Source organism: Channa argus, chromosome 3, assembly GCF_033026475.1.
Source record: "Channa argus isolate prfri chromosome 3, Channa argus male v1.0, whole genome shotgun sequence".
Lineage (NCBI taxonomy): Eukaryota > Metazoa > Chordata > Actinopteri > Anabantiformes > Channidae > Channa > Channa argus.
This window is the reverse complement of record NC_090199.1, coordinates 7,961,392-7,981,699: the sequence shown is the minus strand read 5'-3', so window position 1 is coordinate 7,981,699 and position 20,308 is coordinate 7,961,392. Positions and strand designations below refer to the sequence as shown.

Sequence of the window (20,308 nt, the reverse complement as noted above, 5' to 3'; positions counted from 1 at the left end):
TTGGTTATGTGGGTTTCCCCAAAATAACTTAGCGACACTTAAGTTCAAATATGATTTTATACCTTTGTAAGCTTGTGGAGAGACTCTACTGACTTCAGATTTCAGAAGGGAAATCAAAATAGCCACTTGACCCTCTTTAATTTCGGTTTATCGTGTCACTGGGAGTCTGGGAGGCTTTTCGCACTAAAGCAGTGGCAATACTACACTCTACGGTGGTAGAGAAGCCCATCATGGCCCCCCCCCAGTAGCCCAACGAGGGCCCATTTGGAGGGTTTTTGGAGCAGCGGTGGTGCATTAGTGCCTTTATTGGAGGTTTAACGCGGTTTATAGTCATCGTTGTAAAATTTGCTAACACGAGCGGCCTTAGAAACAACCTCTTTCTTCACATTTTTGCGGGTACAGAAAAATCTGACAACAACATGATATCGCTGTTTTATAATAAATGGAAATTTTTGTGTTTGCAATCTGCTATTTTTATGCCAACAGCGTATAATATGGAAAGCAGTGCAATATAAGAGCTGAACATACACTACACGGTTATAATCAAAAGATATGTTGTTGCGGCTCAGACCATGAAAACCGCAACAAATGGTCAGTAATAAATGTGACTGCAGTTATTCTGGAAGGGGACCAGAATAACTGTTCAGTAACAAGTCAGTAAAACAAGATGATGTATCTTCAGATGCCGGTCTGTAGTGTCCCTAGCGCTATTCATCGTCACACCGTGGTGCTCTTACTTCAATAAATGTGTTACAGTGGTACCTGGTAACTTTGTTAAAGATGGAAATATCTCTAAGAAAGTTTGTACAGTGCAGTAGAAGCTGTCAGACGTTTTTAACATTTGCATAAGAGCAATAAACTTATATGAAAGAACAGTTGGCTGTGAGCTCTCTACATGTACTGTGTCTTACTTTCCTACAGTATTTCATCATCAAATTATTTGTTAATGCTCATTTTACCCCCGTTCAAACTCTGAGTGTCTGGACCTGATTGATGAATATATCTGGCAATCTACATGAAATTAGTGTCTGATTAATTGGTAGCCAATTATCAGTAACTGGGACCATCTTTTAGGTGCATTCTGCAAAGAAACGAGATCTCCAAAGATGCAGCTCGGTGATCAAATGTGAATGTGGTAGGCTAATGACTCCAAGAAACCAAAATGTACTAATGCCCATAAAACTCCCCATTAAATGAAATTTGAACTTTCCAAACCATTTACTAGGAGCCTGATTAAACTCTTAACACAGAAAAATAATGAAAGCACTAAAAAATAAAAAAGTAAAAACCAGCGCAGTAGATGATGCAATGATTCAACATGTGATATATAAAAAAAAAAAAACATCACATAAAGTTCAAGTTAATAACCACAAAACTTCAACTCTACATCAAATATTTGTTTCTTGATAAAAATGAACAACGTTGTTTTTTTAACCGCACTCCTGTCACTCTAATTTCTAAATAATTCAGAGTTCCTCTCCTACACGTTTCTGTTATCGTAATTTCTGCAGAATGCATGATTGCTAATTTTTGTCTCCTCAACTGAGAATCTTTTTAAAACTGACCGTTGAGCCTAATAAATGCACCCGAACACGCAGTCTATCGAATCTCCTCCTGTTTTCTGTGCAATCGTCCTTTATCCTCCTCCACTTCAACGATTGCACGCACGCATCTCCAATGACAGGCAAACTACACCTCCAGACCAGTGCGCCTGTTAAATGGAAGTGCACAAAAAGTGAATTCTAAGTTGTCCAGTGCTCCTGGATGTGTGCATCTCCTTAACAAAGTCATTTAGAGAATGCGTCTACAAGCGACATACTGCACATGTGCCAGAGAGTGATGTACAAGTCACACATATAGTTAGTTGATTCACTGTTTCAATGATTGCTTTACCCTTTGGTACAAAGTGTGAGGTTGTTTTGCTTTACAGTTTCATTCAGACATTAGCCATAACTGAAACCACATTTTAAAGCGGAGAAAGCATTAAGAAAAAATAAAAGAAAGTGGAGGAAAAACACTTTCCCCACTGGCAGTGTCTCTCTTTAGACTAGAACAAATCATCGCTGTGTTTGTTGAGAAAGAATCACAGTTCACAGACGCTAAAAGCGTCGTGGGCCACCCACCATTATTGTTTCTTAGTTTAATTTGGCTGCAATAGTGCTGTGATAAGGTAGCCGAGCTCATGACATTACCCGACAGTTTGTGCTGAGTGGTGTCTCAGACGGGTAAAAAATTAATAAAATACTTTGCAGATGGTGGCGTGACGCAAACATTGCTTTAAAAGGTGCGGAATCCTTTGGTAAAAGCATTTTGGGAGGATTTCTTTCCTCTAACTTTGTATTGGTTAGATTATCAGCAGTTTGAGTTGCAACCAACAGAAAATGTTTTGAACTTTAGCTACTTCTTACAGACTAATTGCATTTTCCAATTTAGGATAATGTTTACTGTCAGTGCAATACACAGCATGAAGTTTATACAAAGTGTAAGTGTAAAGTTTTAGACCCAACTTTGAAGGAAAGGCAAGGTCATTTGTCTTTCTTTTGGGGGTGGGGGGTGGGGGGGTGGGTAGGTTGTGTTAACATTTTTGGCACGGATGGGAAAATAAGATGTAAGAAGATGTAAATGTTCATGGCCTGTGAGGGAAGACACTCTCCTGATGAGAAAAAAAGGCTCTGTGAGACCCAGCTGAAAATATTTAAACTGACTATGTCCGTTTGTGAATTAAGGTCAGTAGTCAGCAGTCAAGCAGACAAGTAAATATTGAGAGAAAGCACAAACACATATGCACACACAGACACAAACACACAAACACACACACATATATCTGGATTTAATGAGTTTGAGTAACATGTCTGGTACTGACAGTTTAACGTTCATCCAGCTGCCATTAAGCATTTAATCAATTTCAACTGATAAAAGTGATAAAAAAGTCACTAGGAATATTACACTCGCTGCTGACACATTCTTACTACACTACTGACCTGTTATTACAGTTATATGCATCTCTTGATAATACACATCAAGCCATTATTATAATTTTACTTCATACACATAAAAGTACCTTTTAGCTTTTATTTTAATAACTACCCGCCCACACTTCAGACTTGTTAAGCACTTCAAAAATGACTGCTGTGGGCTCAATAATGGCAGTTCTTTCATAGCTACTGTACATACTATTCATAACAAATAACAGAAACATAGCGTCAGGTGTGAGACAGAGTCCGGCGTGAAACACTTTCCTGCCATTAACGTAGCCACGAGGATATGACACCGTGTGCGTGTCGCATCATATAACAGTATGTTGTGTAAAATAAAGGAAACCTGTCCATGGGATTTTTCCTGAACCATGTTACCGTTACAGTTATTCATTTAGCAGTTGCTTTTATCCAAAGCAGCTTACAAAGAAGTAGCAGACAGAGGGACAACTGTGAAGTTCAGTGTCTTGCCGAGGGAAACTTAAATATGTAGCCAGGATGACTCAGAGTTGAACCACTGACCCTGTGGGTCATGGACGACTGTGTTTCTTGAAGTCCTCCACACACACATCGCACCTTATTGTATTTAACACAAGTAGAAAGAGAAAACAGATCCAGGTCTATTTCAACAATGCGGTTAATCTGTTATGGAAACTGGAAACACGATGTTCAAGTAGCACAAAACAAAGTGGTTAGAGTTGAAATTCCCCCGAAAAAATGAGAAAAGGGAACCAGCAGTGCAGGGGCTGCAGGTTGGGTCCATGGAAGTGTTGTCTTATGTACAATCCAAACTAAAAAGTCCACAACACAGTGTGTTGGACAATTAATCTGCAGGTGTTGGCAGCTGCAGCAGCTTTGGTTCTGACATTGTTGAGCTCAGTAGCAGAAATAAAATGTTCATGTTACAAAAGAATCTCCCAGTAATGCAGGCTTGCATGCATGTGATTGCCTGGTGCAGCATTTTGGCAGATAATGTGACATGACGTTGCAGAAAAAGTTGAACTTGCTCTAACTTTTGGAGCTTGGTCTGTGTCTTTTTGCCGGTGCTCCCTGTGGCGTCCCGTCCCTTCTGCATTAAACATCTTCCCAGCACGCACTGAATGAGAAGGGCAGCAAATTTTTTTTTTGTTTTTTTTTTCCCCACAGTGAAACTCTGTCTGAATGCAGCCTAAAGCTTGAAGTCATGTTGACAGGTGTCAGTTCTTACAGCTTCACTGGCTTCTAGTGGAGGACAGAGCACGTCATTTACAATTAAATACAAGAGTTTAGATGAAAGTGCTCCAAGCTACTTTTACAATTATTTTAAGAGGGCACGAGAAGACAATAGAAGATTGAATTCCCTAATTAAATTTGAAAATCATGTTCAATTTTTGTAATGATTGATGCGTGAATCTTGAACTATCACGTACAACTGTCATCATTTATAGCGCAATTTCTGTGGTGACTGTCTGACATTTTTGCTCCATGAAGGTTGGTGAATTGATGGAAACAAGCCCAGAACTTCATTGTTCAAATCCTAAGAAGTCAGTGTTACATTTCGTAAATCTATAATAAAACAAAGCAAAGGTATTTGATACTCAAACGCCCCCTTGCACTTAACAAAAATATAGATATATGTAGATATTGGGTAGTGGAGGGTATCGACAATGGAAATGTTCTCAGTAGTTAAACAAAACTGCCTAATTATCATATTCAGTTTAAAACACCTGCAATGCATCACCTCTGTAACACATCATATACTGATACTTTTTTCTGAGATTTCCAGAGATTGCGCTGCATTTACTAAAGTACAGTGCGTATAATTATCCATCCACCCAGACACTGAATTGCAAAACACAAACATGTTTGACTCGATTTGACTGCAGATTATAGGGGGAAAGGTCTTGTTGGAAATATCACATTTATATTTGGCTAACCGTGATGTAAGTGCCTTCCTGCTTGTCCTTGATAAAACCGCCGGCTTGCTCCCCGCTCCCCTAGACACAGCCTTTTAACAGCCCAACAACCTTTTTCCATATCAAAAATTCAGCAATGCAGAGAAGTGTGTGTACATGTGTTAGGGGGGGACACACTTTTTGGTAGTTCCATCTTTTTTGGGGATTCTTGTGTTACGTGTGGAACCAGGGCAACAAAAATGTCTGCAAGGGTTCTGCCATTTATATTTTATTGGTAATAAATATGAATAAACAAGGACCAGAACACCAGACGGGACTTTGTTCATTGGCGCACTGCGATGTGTCCTTTTGTGACTGTATCTTTGTTTTGACTTTGAGGGTATTTGTGTTCTTTGCAGCAGGATGTGAGGCGAGAGAGAAGCACATCCCCTGTGAAGGAGTATAAAAGGCAAAAGGTGAAGGTGGGACAAGAAGAGGGAAGAAAGGGCATATATATATATATATATATATATATATATATATATATAAAATCATATACGTTTATTATGAAGCTGTGCCAAGGCAGAAAAAGTATACAGACTTTCAGGCACAATAGTTCTGACCTTGGAAAGATGGAGTGAGGCCACGTTGTGAGGTGGTATTTTTTACCTTACTGTATTATAATGTGAAGATGGATTGATCATATAGCTGTGTGAAGGTGTGAATGTAAGGTATGTATTCATACAGCCTCAGCAGTATGAAAAGCTGAGGCTGGGCCATCTTTATTAATATACGATGGGATTTTTCTAGCTTTCAATTATTCAAAGGACCTGAAACAGTAAAATGACACAGGACGGTTGTAGGCAATCATTGTTAAAGGCTTGTTAGACAGTCTGATGTAATGATAGAATAAATTCTCCCATTTATTTTTAACCAAAAACGGAATATGTACTCATGCATGACAAGTGAACCAATCTCTCAAACAATCTATTATTGATGTAAGTGAAGAAATGTGTTAATCCACAAAATTTCTTCTAAAGACTCCGAGGTGGTAAAAGAACTGATTCTTTACCAACATTTGTTTGGACGGATTCGCTCATTACCTGATGTCACGTATGGGAGATTTACGACGACTTTGGCTTGTGTACATAACAGCATTTAAATGTTTTTTCACGTCTCTATGCTTAAACCCCTTTCAGAAACACAAATTAGTATGTAAATGTGCTGCCAACTTCACATGTCAGTCTCATGTTTGAAGAAATGCCAGGATCACATTTCCGTAAAAGTCATGGCAGGAATCTCAGTAACAACAGCGACAGCAGCACATGTTGTTTTTTTTTAAATCTCTCACTTAATTAACATTTCTGGTATTCGAAAAGCAATTTAAAACCCAATTTAATTATTGCAAGTGAGCCAGTTTTATGCTCTTGAGAAGGGTCTTCCCATGACAGAGCAGTCCATAAAAATATTTCTGCCCCTTTTTTACCATATGCTCTTATTATAACATATAATAGATTTTTTAAATATATCATAACATAGTAAGATTTATAAAAGAACCTTAATTGTGGGTTAAAAACAGACTCATCTAATTAGTTAAATACCTGACACGTCCTAATCTTACCAAAGCAGTTACACTCTTAATGGTTTGATATGCGATTTGCATAACTCCACATAATAACCTCATACAACCTAATACACTAGAGAGACGGATATCACAGGATAAACATACCATATGGCAGCATCTGTGTGACAAAGTGAAATGTAAACAGACTGAGCAACATAATCATGACGTACAGGGCCCACGGGACCACTAAAGAGACGAACAGGCTAAAATGGATCTGTGTGGAGCGACGAGGACGCTGTAACATTCACAGAACCAATCCACCAAACAAGGAGATTCCGTGTTTTTTCTTTCACCGTTTCAGATTTGACTTTCTTAAGTATGAAATCATTTTTTTGCCCTCTTGTTCTGCAACTGTTTAATGGCACCCGATTGGAAAAGTAGCACCGCCACAGCTGCTTATCTCCACAAACTCATAAGATTCTGTGCTTGTGCACTATCAGACAAAATAGGGGGCAGAATTCTGTTTCTAATAAACTGTATAACTGATGTGAAAAATATTAGAGGATTTACTACCAAAAAGTAGGAGTGTGTGGAGAGTGTGTCCCTCGTGTTCCTGATGATCATTAATTAAGTCTTCAACAGCAAAATAGGGTTCAAACCCACCACTCATGGAGCCTATGAGAGATCTGAGAACTCAATCACTGCTCTCTAGCCGGGACACAGTAATGCTCCCATCATCTTTGAATGCCTTTAATACAAAAAAAAAAAAAGTTATTTAGCCTTTTTCCTTTATAGTGGGGCTTAAGATGATTTGGTAACACTTACTTGAGATAATTTAGATTTTTAAAACACACACACAAAAAAAATCCCACATACAGTAATATATAAAACATTTACGTCTGTATTCGAGACGTACATTTGACAGCAGCCTTTCCAAAGCCTCCAGCACAGGATCTATTCTCCACGTCTCTGGGCGCCAGTGTCTGGTCAACATATGCTTTTTGATGTGTTGCTCAATGTTGTTAGAAACTGCACTTGGCAGGAGACGACAGAGGCTTCAAGTGTTCCCACATCACCAGATGCCCCGTCAGCACCTGTCGCCCGCATGGAAGGGAGCATTATACCTGGAGTAATATATTTTGGATGATCTGCTGATGTTTGTGGAATATTTTTGGCCTCTGCATCTTGCTGCCTGGCAGTGAACTCAATAAGATGATGTAGGGGAGGGGGAAAAAAAAAATGAATGAAAAGCGACTAGATGCTGACACGCTAAATCATGGAGTGATCGAGGTCCTTTTCATGTGGAAATCACCGCATGTTGAAGATTTTCCAGCAGGTAGCAGAATTATTTAACCATCGCGTTGCCTTAAAAACACGGACACATTGATGGAGACATAAATACACTGGTGCTTGAAAGTCCGAATACAGACTGATTCTCTTCGGCTCTTTCATAAACAACAACCCAATGGCAAAAATGACACAAAGGCTTTACAATTATTTATATTGCAGAAAATTGTCCTTAAGTAACTTGTATTTCTTGTTATGCCGCAATAACTTAAACTAAACGTTTACGTTAACTGAGTCCTTATTGGCTTGGGGAGATTTTTGCTTATTCCTCTTCATTAAACCGCTTCGACTTCTTAGAGCCAATGTTTGGCTTTCTTGCACTAACTGCCTGCTTCAGGTCGTCTCTACAGCATTTTCCAACTTTAAAGGTCAGGACTTTGACTCAGCTATTCCAAAACAATCAATTTTCCTGGTGTGTTTAGGGTCATCGTCTTGCTGCATGATCCACTCGCTCTCTCAGCTCAACCATGGACACCTTGACATTTTCCTGTGGAATTTGCTTCAACAACTCAGAATTCATAGCTCCATTATACAAGGCAAGCCATGCTGGTTCAAAGACAGCAAAGCAGGATACTGCCCCGCAGATGGGAGGAGGCTTTTATGCTGGAATGCTGTGCTTAGTCGTCACAGAGTACAACGCTTGTCATTCAAGCCAAAAACTTCTCCTTTGGTCTCATCGGTCCACAGAATATTTGTCCAACAGCATTCTAGTTTATGCACGTGGCCTTGAGCAAGCTGTAGACGAGCAGCAATGTTCTTTTGGGGACTAGCGGCTTCCTCCTCATAAGTCTGCCATTCACATCACCCATGCTTCAATGTTATCCTCCCAATGTTATGCAAAAGTCTTAATATCACAATGTTCAAAAGTTGTACAGTGGGATGCAGTTTAAGTTTTTTCACAACACAAACGCTGATCATCTCCGCATTTATTGGTATGGAAATGTGCCTTTTCGATTCAGAAACCACACGTATTGCCAGTTTCTGTCTTGGTTCACATATTTATCAAAGTCACCGCGTGTATCTTCAAAACAAACAGGTGCACTGGGGAGTGAATGAATATCACCTAAAGCACCACTGTGCACCACCTGAATCAAGACCTGGGCTGTACAGTATATAAAAGGTCATCACTACTTACATATTTAGTGTTTCATTCACATTTGGGTAATTAAATGACTGATCAATTTTACATAGCACTTTTCACTGGTTCACGGTACATTGTGCTTTACAAACAGATAAATAACACAAAAAATCAACAGCAGAATCAATAAGAGCAAAGTCAGTGCTCCAGGAGGTCTCCTCGGTGCTGTGTTTGTACAAATTGGAGACAAGAAAAGAACCTTTGACCGAGTCACACACAAAATTACAGCAGAGTAAGTGAGAAGAGATAAAAGCATGGATGACTTTTACCAAACCAATAATGAATATAACTGCTTCATTTTAACCCATTTAGTCCCTTCTTCAAAAAGGATGCTCAAATAACTTGTTTGTCAAATGCTACTGTCTGTGGATGTACTGCACGTAAACTGTACATATGCTTCTCAGTATCCATCTAGGTAAAGCACATTCACATCTGTCCCAGCAAAACATTTTTGAAGCTACTAGCTTTAAGAAGTGGCATGACAGTTGCATCAGTGCCTGGGACTGACAGGCTGACAACAGGCTATGAGACTGACGCAAAACAGCCACCGATGAATATCAGCAAACCTTAGTTGCTACCATGGCCACAGGCCCTGAAAAGTAGGACTAACGTCTTAACGCTGTCTATAGACTGTAGATAGTCACATGAGCAGCACGTGAGCAGAGCAGCAACAGCCTCGGTGCTTTGTGTGTCTACAAAGGAGGCCTTCAGGTACAGTACTGAGTGTAGGTCACCTGCGATTTGGAACTGCTGAGAGTCCAGTATACTAAAACTGCAGATACAATATATGTAAACTCACTCTGCACAGTTCAATCGACCTGCCTGTTACTCCCGAGCTCGCCCTGTTCAGGCCAGTCTCTATACTACAGCTTAAAACATAACTCAATGCAGAGCAGGATCTTCAGGAGATTAACTAGCACTGGGACCAAGGTTAGTTTTAGTTTGTGTGAACTCAAACTAAAAATAATAATAATGATAAGAATAATAATAATAATAAATGCATAAATTAAAATTCCAATTAAATTAACTTTAAAGACTGAAATAAAAACACAACTTATTGTCTTCATTATTTAAAAGGTGGAAGAAGAAAACTAAAACTAAAGCTTTAGAAACTAAACACTGACCAGGACCGTGCTCAAACTGTGTCACAGATGCTCGGACCAAACTTTTAGTGTGACCAATTTAGGATTAATATCAGGCCAGACTGACAGTTCTCCCTGGCTTTACGGTCAGTCTTCTTTTTATAAGAGGAGAAACACAAAGACCTGCCATGAAAAGCTGTGGCGGAGTCCTTTTGTTATTCACCTTCTCCATTTCTCCATCCTTTAAGCATGACCTCAAAAACATGAAACTTAAAGCCAATTAACATGATGCCCCATGACTGAATCTGCCATTATGAGAGACTGAAGCAGATATAGCATTGAACATAAAAATAAAAGAGCATAAATCATTTATTTGAAGCCCAAAGTGAGCAAAGCACATGGTTTACAGTCATCTGAACATTTAAGCTGACATTCTTTTGATCACAACAGAGTTGGAGTTTCATTTCAGTAAAGGCACTGAAATATCCGCTGTCCAGCATGTTCAGCATCCATTTACCGAATATTAACCCCAGCCCACCCCCATCCCCCCAAACACCCAAGCAGTTTAAAATGTTAAAAAAATAAATTGTTTGAGTCACCATTTGATGTGAATTTAAGAAACTTCTATTTTCCCCCAACGAAAAACTAAGAAGAACACAAAAAGCCACTTTTGTCTTCTGAAGCTGACTGATGAAATTCCTTATGGACTTAACATCATTGGCACAGTTAGTGCTGAGCCAAACAGTGCCAGGCTCTTTTCTTCAGTGATGTAGCTGCTGGCTTATCAAGAGAATTACCATTACTACTCTTTTAACATCCTCGTGTGCCAATAGAATGAAGGTTCTATAGCAAATTATGATTGTGCAGCACCTTATTATCATTGTTTAAAGAAAGCCCTGTTGTTCATTTGTTATCTCCTCTGGTGTAATGTCTGCTTCATTGTAAAAAATGTATTAACCATTTTCGGAAACACGTTGAGCTAACTGAGCCGTAACCTATGTGATGCACACGACATAATGAGGAGGGATCATCTTTTATGGAATCAGTAAGACCTCAGCCAGTCGTAATGATCTCTGTTGGAGACAGAGTAGGGGAATAATTCTGATGCATTTATGTGACTGATCCGTTCCTCGTAGCCATTAAAAACTGAATGAAATTGGATTTGAAAAGCTACTGAGTGTCTTAATTAGAACGGTGTTAGATCCGTCTGAACCAAAATCTGGTCTCTGTGAAGGCAATAAAATGGAATTGTGGGCTCTGGGTGTTAAGTTGGCCAAAAATGTCAGAGCCAAACTGTCCGCACATTTAGGCACATTTAGGCCCCTTCTTGAGCACGGAAAACACCCTCATCACGACAAAGTGTTAAAAACCATAATTTAGGGTAACGACGATGGCGGGCCTCCTTCCAGGCAGCTGGAAATGTTCTCATCCACAGAGCCACATGTTGCGCTTAAAACCAATCAAGCTAAATTAAAAGCACTTCTCACACAGGCACAGTGGAGGGTCACTATACTAAATGAAACAGCCGCCATCTTAAAAGTGTTGCGCTTCCAAATGAAAGACGTAAGCTGACATTAAAGGAGACCACATCTGTTTGCATCTTTTTTTAACAATCACCACTGACCATCAGTATTCAGCTGGCATCAATTACTTTCGATAATGAAGGAAATGGTTTTAAAGCCGCACTAAGCCATTTTTTTATGGTTTATGGATCTGGTGTGCATGTGTGCATTAAAGAGATTTATTTATTTATGAAGGTTTTTAGCCTTTTCAGTCACTGTTTTGGTTTTCTTGCCTGCAAATCGACTGGCAGCTATGTGAAGTGGAAAGTACTGCCATCCTGCAGACCCGAGTTAAACCCTAATCCCATGTGCGGTTAGGTTAAGGCAACAGAAGAACCTTGTTTAAAGGTTAGAAAAAGATTGTGTGTAAAGTTTCTTAGACATGTGAAATTATTTTTAGTGTATTATCTAATGAGCCAGATTTTATTCTCTCTCTAACCCACTGCCAACATCAAGTGTTTTAACATATACGCGTTTACTAATGCTGTAGCCAAACTGGATGTTGATGAAACTTTGGTAGAAGATTGGGCATTTCAGTGGTCAAAATGATATTGTCTGGGAACATTTCATACATTCAGTATCAACATACTTGCAGCTTGTTAAATGTCAACATATTCTCATTATGTTAATAGAAACAGCGCTCCCACAAAAACATTTGCCTTTGTGGTTTAGTCATAGAGAAATGTAATTTTCAGGAGAAGGGCTGGAGTTAGAGACCACAGCCAGATATTTCACTCAGGATAAGTGTAGACCAACACAGAGCTAAAACCAGTGAACACTGGGCAGATTGAGAAACATCTCAAACGTAAGCAGAAATGATATTGATATTGTAAATTAGCACATTGACAGCAACATCTTCATAAGGTGATAATTCCTCGATGGTGTGGTTACAGCTTATTTCACTGTCATCAATTGGTCAAATAAATTTCAATTAATAGCTGAATAATTTACTTGAAGTGATCCCTAACCTTAGCCACGCAGTCTCATAGTTCAACAGTATAACCTCAGGTGTACTATTCATGTCTAAATTGACTACAGGCTCTGCAAAATGTGTGTTTTTCCAAAGCCAAAAACAAAAATGGTACAAAGATAGTAAAGATCTGTAGTCTCTTTCTCCAATTTACAGTAGATGACTTCCACTTTTTAGTGTGAAAACATGACTGAGCGGAACCTGAGAGCTACAGATTTTCCTTGTAGGTCTGACTAGCTGTCAATGCAGATGAATAACATATTTTAGAGTTTTATTAAAGTTTTTTATTAAACATATAAATAAGTTTATTATGCCAGCACAACGCAAATTTGTGATTAAATGAAAACTAAATTAATAAGGTCCTAAAGGTAACATTTAAGGTGTCCCAGCCAAAACAACAAAACTCTTGTCCAGTCAGAAAAGTACAATGGCAAACTGTGACAATATAACAACATTAATGCAAAGAGATTTCTAAAAGAATACAGGTTTATAAAGGCCATTTCGTCAACTACCCAGCTGGTCCCTCCATCTGCAAAAGAAGCATTTGGGATGAGAGACTGTCTTGACAGACTTGTTGTTTAAAATAGAAATGAGAAATTCACTTGTAATTCATACTCGAGATGTATAGGCGGCAATTCCTTGGTCACAGCTCTATTAGGCTTGTCATGTGCCTAAATCCTCCCTGAAACCACCTCTCAACTAGGATCAAGATTATCCTGGTTTCAGCATCAAAACAATCTGCCTTCGAGTCATGAGAAACACAGATACAAGTTTAAAGATTCATTAGAAGTAGGATTTGATTTCCAAATCCTAGCCTGAGCCACGAGAATTAATGTTTTTTTAAGTTGGGAAAAAAAATAAATAAACAAACCAACAGCACAATTTTCCAATTTATTCCAACCTACTTGCTTAAATCCTGTCAGTGAGGTTTTTACAAAAGAGTGAAGCTAGAACTGGCTCAGACTCATCTGGAATCTGAGGCCAATTGTTAAACATACTGATGCAGGTGTGTACTAATTTTAAACATTGAGTCATCAGCTCATGTGTAGCTCAAACATCTAACTAAGGGGGTGTTTTTGTCAGCTTCAACATACAAGTTGCAGAACAATTTTGCTAGTTTTTTTAAAAAAAAAAATCATAGCTATAAATGTAAAATCACTGTCATATGATCTCATTGAACAAATAATTCGATAGTTGACTAGATAGTGGATTTAGGAACATATACTTACTAAACTGGAGCTATAAGCGTTTCTACCTTGAAATCCTGTAAAAACCTGGAACACTTGTTTTATGCCATAAATCTGCCATATTTAGAGATCTAGAAAACCATAACTTCAGTCTATAAATATCAGTTCGAAAACCTGTATTAGTCAAACCCTACTTAATATCCCCATGGCTCACTGCCTCATTAAATGACACCACCAACTGTGTTTTGAATAAATGATTAAACAGTACACGTTAATAAGAGGCTTTTGGGGTTATTAACTTGTGTCTGAGACTGCACTATCACACATCGATGTACGAAAGATCAGCGGGGGTCAAATGACTCATTATCATATGTCACTCAGTTCTTTTCACTAGTAAATACTAGGAACAGGAAAATGAAAACACTAATTTCCCTCCTCTCAAGACTCGTGTGAGTGGCGTTTGACCTGCATTGGTACGTACAACAAACGGTGAGGTCAGAGCATCATTTTTTTTTCCCCCCATTTCTTCAACAGTGAAGGAGCAAACGAGTTAAATCTGTCGGCCACAGAGTGAAGCACGACCAAATTTGAGTGATGGATGGACTCGGGACACGATTATCTAACTCAACACAGAGCCGGTTTAATTGACTTTGAAGAAAGCGCTCACTCAGCCGACGACAGGCCCGGAGCCTCGCCAGAGACTCGGTGGCTGTGCGTGGTTTAGCCATTCCTCGGCAGAACATCGCCACCAAAAGCCTTATTTTCAAAACGTGTAATTTCTCAACGTTAATGGCTAGTGAGCTACAACCAAAAATACTGTACAGATAAGGGGATTATTTGCTGTAGCTCTTATCAGAGGATGTGTCAATATGTTCTCCTTCAGGACAAACACAGCTACAATGCAGTGCAGGAAGATGCCTATTCCACCCACAGGTCTTTGGCTTCTCTCTTCTTTAACTGCCATTAAAATTATTCTTCCTAAGCTCCAGGTTGCAATCTTGTGTTTGTGTTCCTACCTGAAATCCCGTCTATGTTTACTGGAAAACGAGGGGGTGAAATTAGATACAAATGTGATTTTTGGTATGTCTTATTCTTGTATTTGTAATTCAAGAACTGAGACACACAAAAACAAAAAACATACCAACTATAATATAATTACCTGGGACATGGCAGAGCTACTGTATATTTTTATGGTTCTGTAATCAAGGGGCCAATTTTAGAGACTACGCCACAGTTAATGCACAAAAATAACTGCAATACCTTTGGATCACTTCAGTAAAACTAACAGTTCAACAGAGGCAAACACTCTCAATGCATCTTTCATGAAAATAAAGGCTTCTGCATGATTGCTCTCTGAACCTTTCCCCACTTGCAGGCATATGTAAATTTTGGGCTAATTTTGGGCTCCAGCTCTAAAAATGTCTTGCACACAATTAAAAACACTGAACTAGGGATGACACAGTCTGGATTGCTCACCTTTTGAAGCCCTGCCTCTACAAGAGACCTTCGGCAAATCCCCAATTTTAAGATGTTTTGAAACAAGAAAGTTGGATTTAGCTGAGAGAAAGGCCCCACTTGGATCTTTGTCACCAGGTACAAGAACTTAATGTTTGTGTGAATATCACGAGTTCCACTTAGGTGCCATCAGAATAATCTCAAGAGGGCCATCTTGTTAAATGCAGCAGAAGAACATGTTGGAAACAGCACATTAAATGTGAGCGATTAGAAAGCTTTGACTGCTGAGAAGGAGACAACACAGTCTCACTTCACACAGTTCTAAACTATTGTACCTGCTTTGCCAACAGCAGAGATGGTTCAGTGAGCAGCTCGGTAAGATGCATCTCATCACTTCATTTCAACACCGTGTGTCATGCTGGAGCCAAGAGGCAGGCTCTTAATATGGTGCGCATCCCATCACTGAGAATTTTTTCATTTTATGCTTTTATTGTTAAGCTTTGTTTCGGTAGCTGGCTACTGGGAGACTGTGAGAGATGAAGATACGAGGGCCAGCTGAGTCGGAAAATATTATCTTGAGTTATAACAGAACAGAAAAGTAAGCCTACTATAAAATACTGTTGCGGTTTAAAAGGTGTTATGACATCACACCCACAATGCATTGCAGCTTTGCACAAGATATTTATTTTAATGAAGATAGCAACCGCTCTCAACATTCACTGCTCCCCACTCAGAGTTGATCTCCTTTTCTGTCTTTTCACTAAAGTAGGCTACTGCTGAGCACATTGCCAGAGTCTCTCTGCAACACCACAATGAGACTTGTATGGCATAAATGATCATTTGACCTAGATGACTGTGATAAATGTGCACACGTGCACAGTGTTTACCAATAAAATAAAGGCATCCATTGCCCACTGGGGAGAAATATTCTAATGGAGATTTATGGCCTTTAGGGGTGTATATTCTGTCATGCGGGACTTCTATAGTTACTCGGATATGTTAGACTCGTATAACCCGCCCCCCCCCCCCCCCCCCCCCAAACACACATATCTGTGCGTGTGCGCGTGCATGCGGCCGTGCACGTGTGAGTATGGCTTCTATGTCTCTGGGAGGAGGAGAAGACACTTCGTGTGTCAGACTTGGCACGGGAAAACGGAAGAAAATGTGTTTCTACAACGTGACTGCATTCAAAGCCTGAAAACTGTAATTTGAGATATGAATTCATTACACGGCCTCTCATCAGCAGCCGCGGATAATGTGATGCAACAGCGCCGCTCAGCGTCGCGCGGTGCCGCGTCTGCGCCGCTCCGACTGTGTGTCGCTCTCCCACCGCCGCGGTCCTTACCTTCGGTGTCACAACGCGTGGCTGCTGCGGGTTTGCGGTCGCGGGGGTTTTGCGCCTTCTTCTGCGGAGTCCGTGCGCTGCATGTTGACTTCTTTTGCCGTGGTGTGAGGGCCCGTGCAGGCAGCCACCATGACCTGTCCGTTTACTGGCATTGCGGTTCCTTCTCACAGCGTCAATGAAACCAGAGGAAAAGTGTTCAAACTTGATCTGAAACCGAGAAGACACAAAATGATTGTCGCTTATTGCGCTGCAGCTCTCAAAAAAAAAAAAAAAAAAAACTTGTTGAATTTGACTCTGCTCTATTAGCTAAAGGACGCGCGCCGACAGACTGGATTCCTATAGACTATATATGAGCTATGACCATTACCCGATGTCATTATAGTCGTCATGATTCATTAGGATTGTAACTGTTGCAATTACATCAAATGCTATCTTATTCCAAGTGCTTGTGTGTGTGCTTGTGCGTTTTTGCGCGTGTGTGCATATGCGTGCATGTGTGTGTTATGTTATACACTGGTGTAGGTTGTGTCGTGTCTCTTTTGGATATGACACAGGTTCAATTCAAAGCTAGAATGGTGAATTAGTACTATGTTTGGCAGATAAAGGGAGAAGGTGACAGCGCGTTCAAAACAGCCTGTGGCTCCATAGCGAATATTCCCCTCACGCTCCTCTCTCCGGTGCCGGGCTCCTGTATGTAGGGCATGCAGCAGGTTGTGTGCCGGGGACTTGGACGCAGGAAGGAGCGGAGAGAGGACCACAAACCAGCCACCTCCACCTCCCCGCCTCTGCTCCACTTTGAGAGGAGAGTGAGTGTGCGGCACATATTCAAACACTGAACTGCTCGATTTTCGCGTCAGCTCCAGGAGAGGGGAGTTAAACTAAAGCCCCCAACCCCCCAAAAATAAATAAATAGACTACAAAATAAAAAGAAAAATAAGAATTAGGCCAACTCACCCCATTCCCGTGACACATCTCTCTAGGCGGCCAGGTGGAGATGACATTGCAGCCTGTTACTCCATTCGGGCGCCCTCGGCAGGAGTGGGAATCACATACGACTCTCTTCCGTCAATTAATCCATCAGTTTCTCCTCCATCCAGTCTCCCCCACCAAAAACAGCACCACACGGATAAATCCACCTGTCTGCCTCTGAAGACCTCCCCCTTACACCATCACTTCTCCCCCCCCCCCAGTGGATAGGTAGTATTCCTCTCGGTGAAGATGTCAAACACCGTCCATTCAGCGGCGGGCGGAGAGAAAAGGAAAGCGTTGACGCGCGGGGATCAGTTCGAGTCAAGGATCCAAAAACAACCGTCGGTTTGGAATCTCCAGCGGCAGCCCCGCGCGTTCCGCAGTGAGGGCTCGTGGACAGGTCCGCGCGCCGCCTCCTCCTCCTCCACCTCCTCCTCCTCCTCTCCTGTCCTCCTCCTCTTCGCACCGCTCGCTGATTCTTGGAGGCTGAAGGGGGGATTCCGTCACAAATAACATCAAAACACACACACGCACACGTATTAACGCTCCATCTCTCCGTTCTCACTCAGCCTCTGCCGCTTCTCTCCAACGCGCTCTGGCGAACTAGCGCCGCGCTCCGACCCGAAAACAACTGGGAACAAGTTTAAGCGGGTCGAGTTATTTTTGTAGCTTTCTACGCCGCACGACTGAGGCGATGCAAACGCAGCTGACCGAGCGCCCGGGCGGAGAGAAATAAGGAAATATTCTCCGGCAGTCTCTTTACCCCGCAGCCCGCCCGCCCACGGTTCGCTGGCTGAAGGTACTTACACATCAGCCTAGTTAATTAAACATATGGGCACATGGGCCTGAATAAAAGAAAGATGGAGTGGACGGGGGGGGGGGGGGGGGGGGGGGGGGGGGGGTATGGGGGTAGCGGTGGGGGACACAGACTTGGTTGACTTCATCTGTCCACTATAAAATATATAAAAGACACGTGAGGGTGCGCGCTAGATTAATTCCCCCACGTCTACCCCATCCAAAAAGCAACTCCAACTTCACAGCTCGTTAAAACTGATGTCTCTTCCTCGACTGTTTCTCCCCGTGTGTGTGTGTGTGTCTGCGTGTGTGTGTGTTCTGTGAAATAAAAAAAAAAAAGGCGCAAGAGAGGGCTGGCGCTCATCATTCGTCGTTTAGGCATCACCTGGTGCCATATCGCCAAACGGCACTGCGCGCGCGTTTGTGCAAACGCGCGTGTGTCTCTCTCTGTATGTGTGTGTGTGTGTGTGTGTGTGGGCGCGCGCGCTGTGACGACTGCCTCGGCTTCAAACAAGTCGCCGCGTCGCGCCTCCGCTCCTCAGAGCATCACTGCGCACAGATAAAATATTTCAATATCCGCTGAACTGTTGTAAACCCAGTCTAGTGGTCCCTATGCAGGCACCCAACTTCCCCCAAAATTACAATCCGGATCCTTTCAAAATTACTTCGCCGAAAACGTTTATTGCTGCTGCTGTTGCTGCTGCTGCTGCTGCTGCTGCTGCTGATGTCGTCTTGTTCCCTCTCCAGCGCCACAGTTTGTTAAAAAAGCTACGGGTGCGATAAGGGAAATAGAGGCAACGCAAGTGAATTACACAGTCTCAATTAAACATAATTAGCAGATCAACACTGCAGCACAGGGGGGTCCTCGGGGAGCGTTGACAAAACTCCCCCATCTCCCTCAGTCGCTCTCTCTGCATCTCCCTCTGAGTGTTGCCTTGGAGTCCCATCGCAGACAGATGGTGTAGATACTGCATGGGGTCATGTTGGCAGGCCTGGGCTCACTAGGACTGGCTGTCATCGCTGAGTTAGAATTTGAGGCAAAAAAAAAAAAAAACAGGGCACCATAAGCAGACCAGAGGGCTTATTGTTAAGGAACACTTCATTACCCTCCTCTTCCTCCTCCACCTCCTCCTCCTCCATCCCAGAATAAAAAATTCCACCTGTTGAGGTCCTCTATCCTCCTCCGTCAGAGCCCGAGCCTCCCAGGCTTGGAATAAAAGAAACAGATGATTGCATAACGTGGACATAAAAGAGGGAGAAAGACCACACAAGAGTACACCATGGTCTTTTCTTTTGATGGAAAAAAAAAAAATCCTGAGGTTATAAATATAATAGTTCTGTCGTTCTTTCACATCATCCCACCCACCGTCAGCATCTCCCCTTGCTATGTACCCATTAGAGGCATCCTGTTAGAATAGGCTGGGCCCAGGACACCCCCTTGGGAACATGAAAGTCTACCAGTAACAATGACTTTCATTTTAGTGTCTTACACAAAAATTAGCCTCAGTAAAAATGGTCTTATTCTAAATTTAAACATGAAGCCGTTGCCAAGGAAATGAAATCGCATGTGCTTGGAGGGCATCATAAATAAGCTTTTAAAAGCTGGACTTTTCTTTAGGTGTAATCTCATTCAAGGGTACACATGCCCACAGACGTCCCCGTAGTAATTTCAGGGACGAGACCTTTTCCAGCATTCGGTGTGCACAGAGACTTTTGAATCTTTTTTTCATGTGCATTCACGAGGTGCACGTGAAGTGGTCAGCTCTCCCTTGTCTGCAGTTATTTACACAGCACAGTGTAAGAATTGTGTGAATATGCTGGGCTCAGTTATCATGTTTCGTGGGCTAACAGGACATTGAACCAAAGTTATCCGGCCATATGGTGCAGCAGAAATGATGCTGGACACACACACACATGGAGCTCAGGTTCAAATCTGGCTCCCAGCATCCAAACACTCTAGTACGTCAGCTGCGTTTACCTCTTAATTTCTGCTGTCTGATTAAATTTCACATGGCTGTTGCTAATCGGTCATATCACTGCGTGAT

The 20,308-nt window shown here is 41.5% G+C and overlaps 1 protein-coding gene across 3 annotated transcripts in view; it reads right to left on the bottom strand.

Moving 5' to 3' along the window:
• The window catches only part of grin2ab (glutamate receptor, ionotropic, N-methyl D-aspartate 2A, b), a 90,602-nt gene extending 72,294 nt beyond the window's left edge, over nucleotides 1–18,308 (bottom strand). For 2 of the 3 annotated variants that reach the window (XM_067499002.1, XM_067499003.1), the window contains exons 1-2: nucleotides 17,454–18,308; nucleotides 16,500–16,706 (exon numbers count right to left, since the gene is read on the bottom strand). In XM_067499002.1, coding sequence (XP_067355103.1) covers nucleotides 16,500–16,706; nucleotides 17,454–17,471 — 225 coding nt within the window. In that variant the 5' untranslated portion in view covers nucleotides 17,472–18,308. The remainder of the gene's footprint in view (nucleotides 1–16,499; nucleotides 16,707–17,453) is intronic. The other variant, XM_067499001.1, reaches the window with a different exon arrangement.
• Between the last annotated feature and the right edge of the window lie 2,000 nt (nucleotides 18,309–20,308).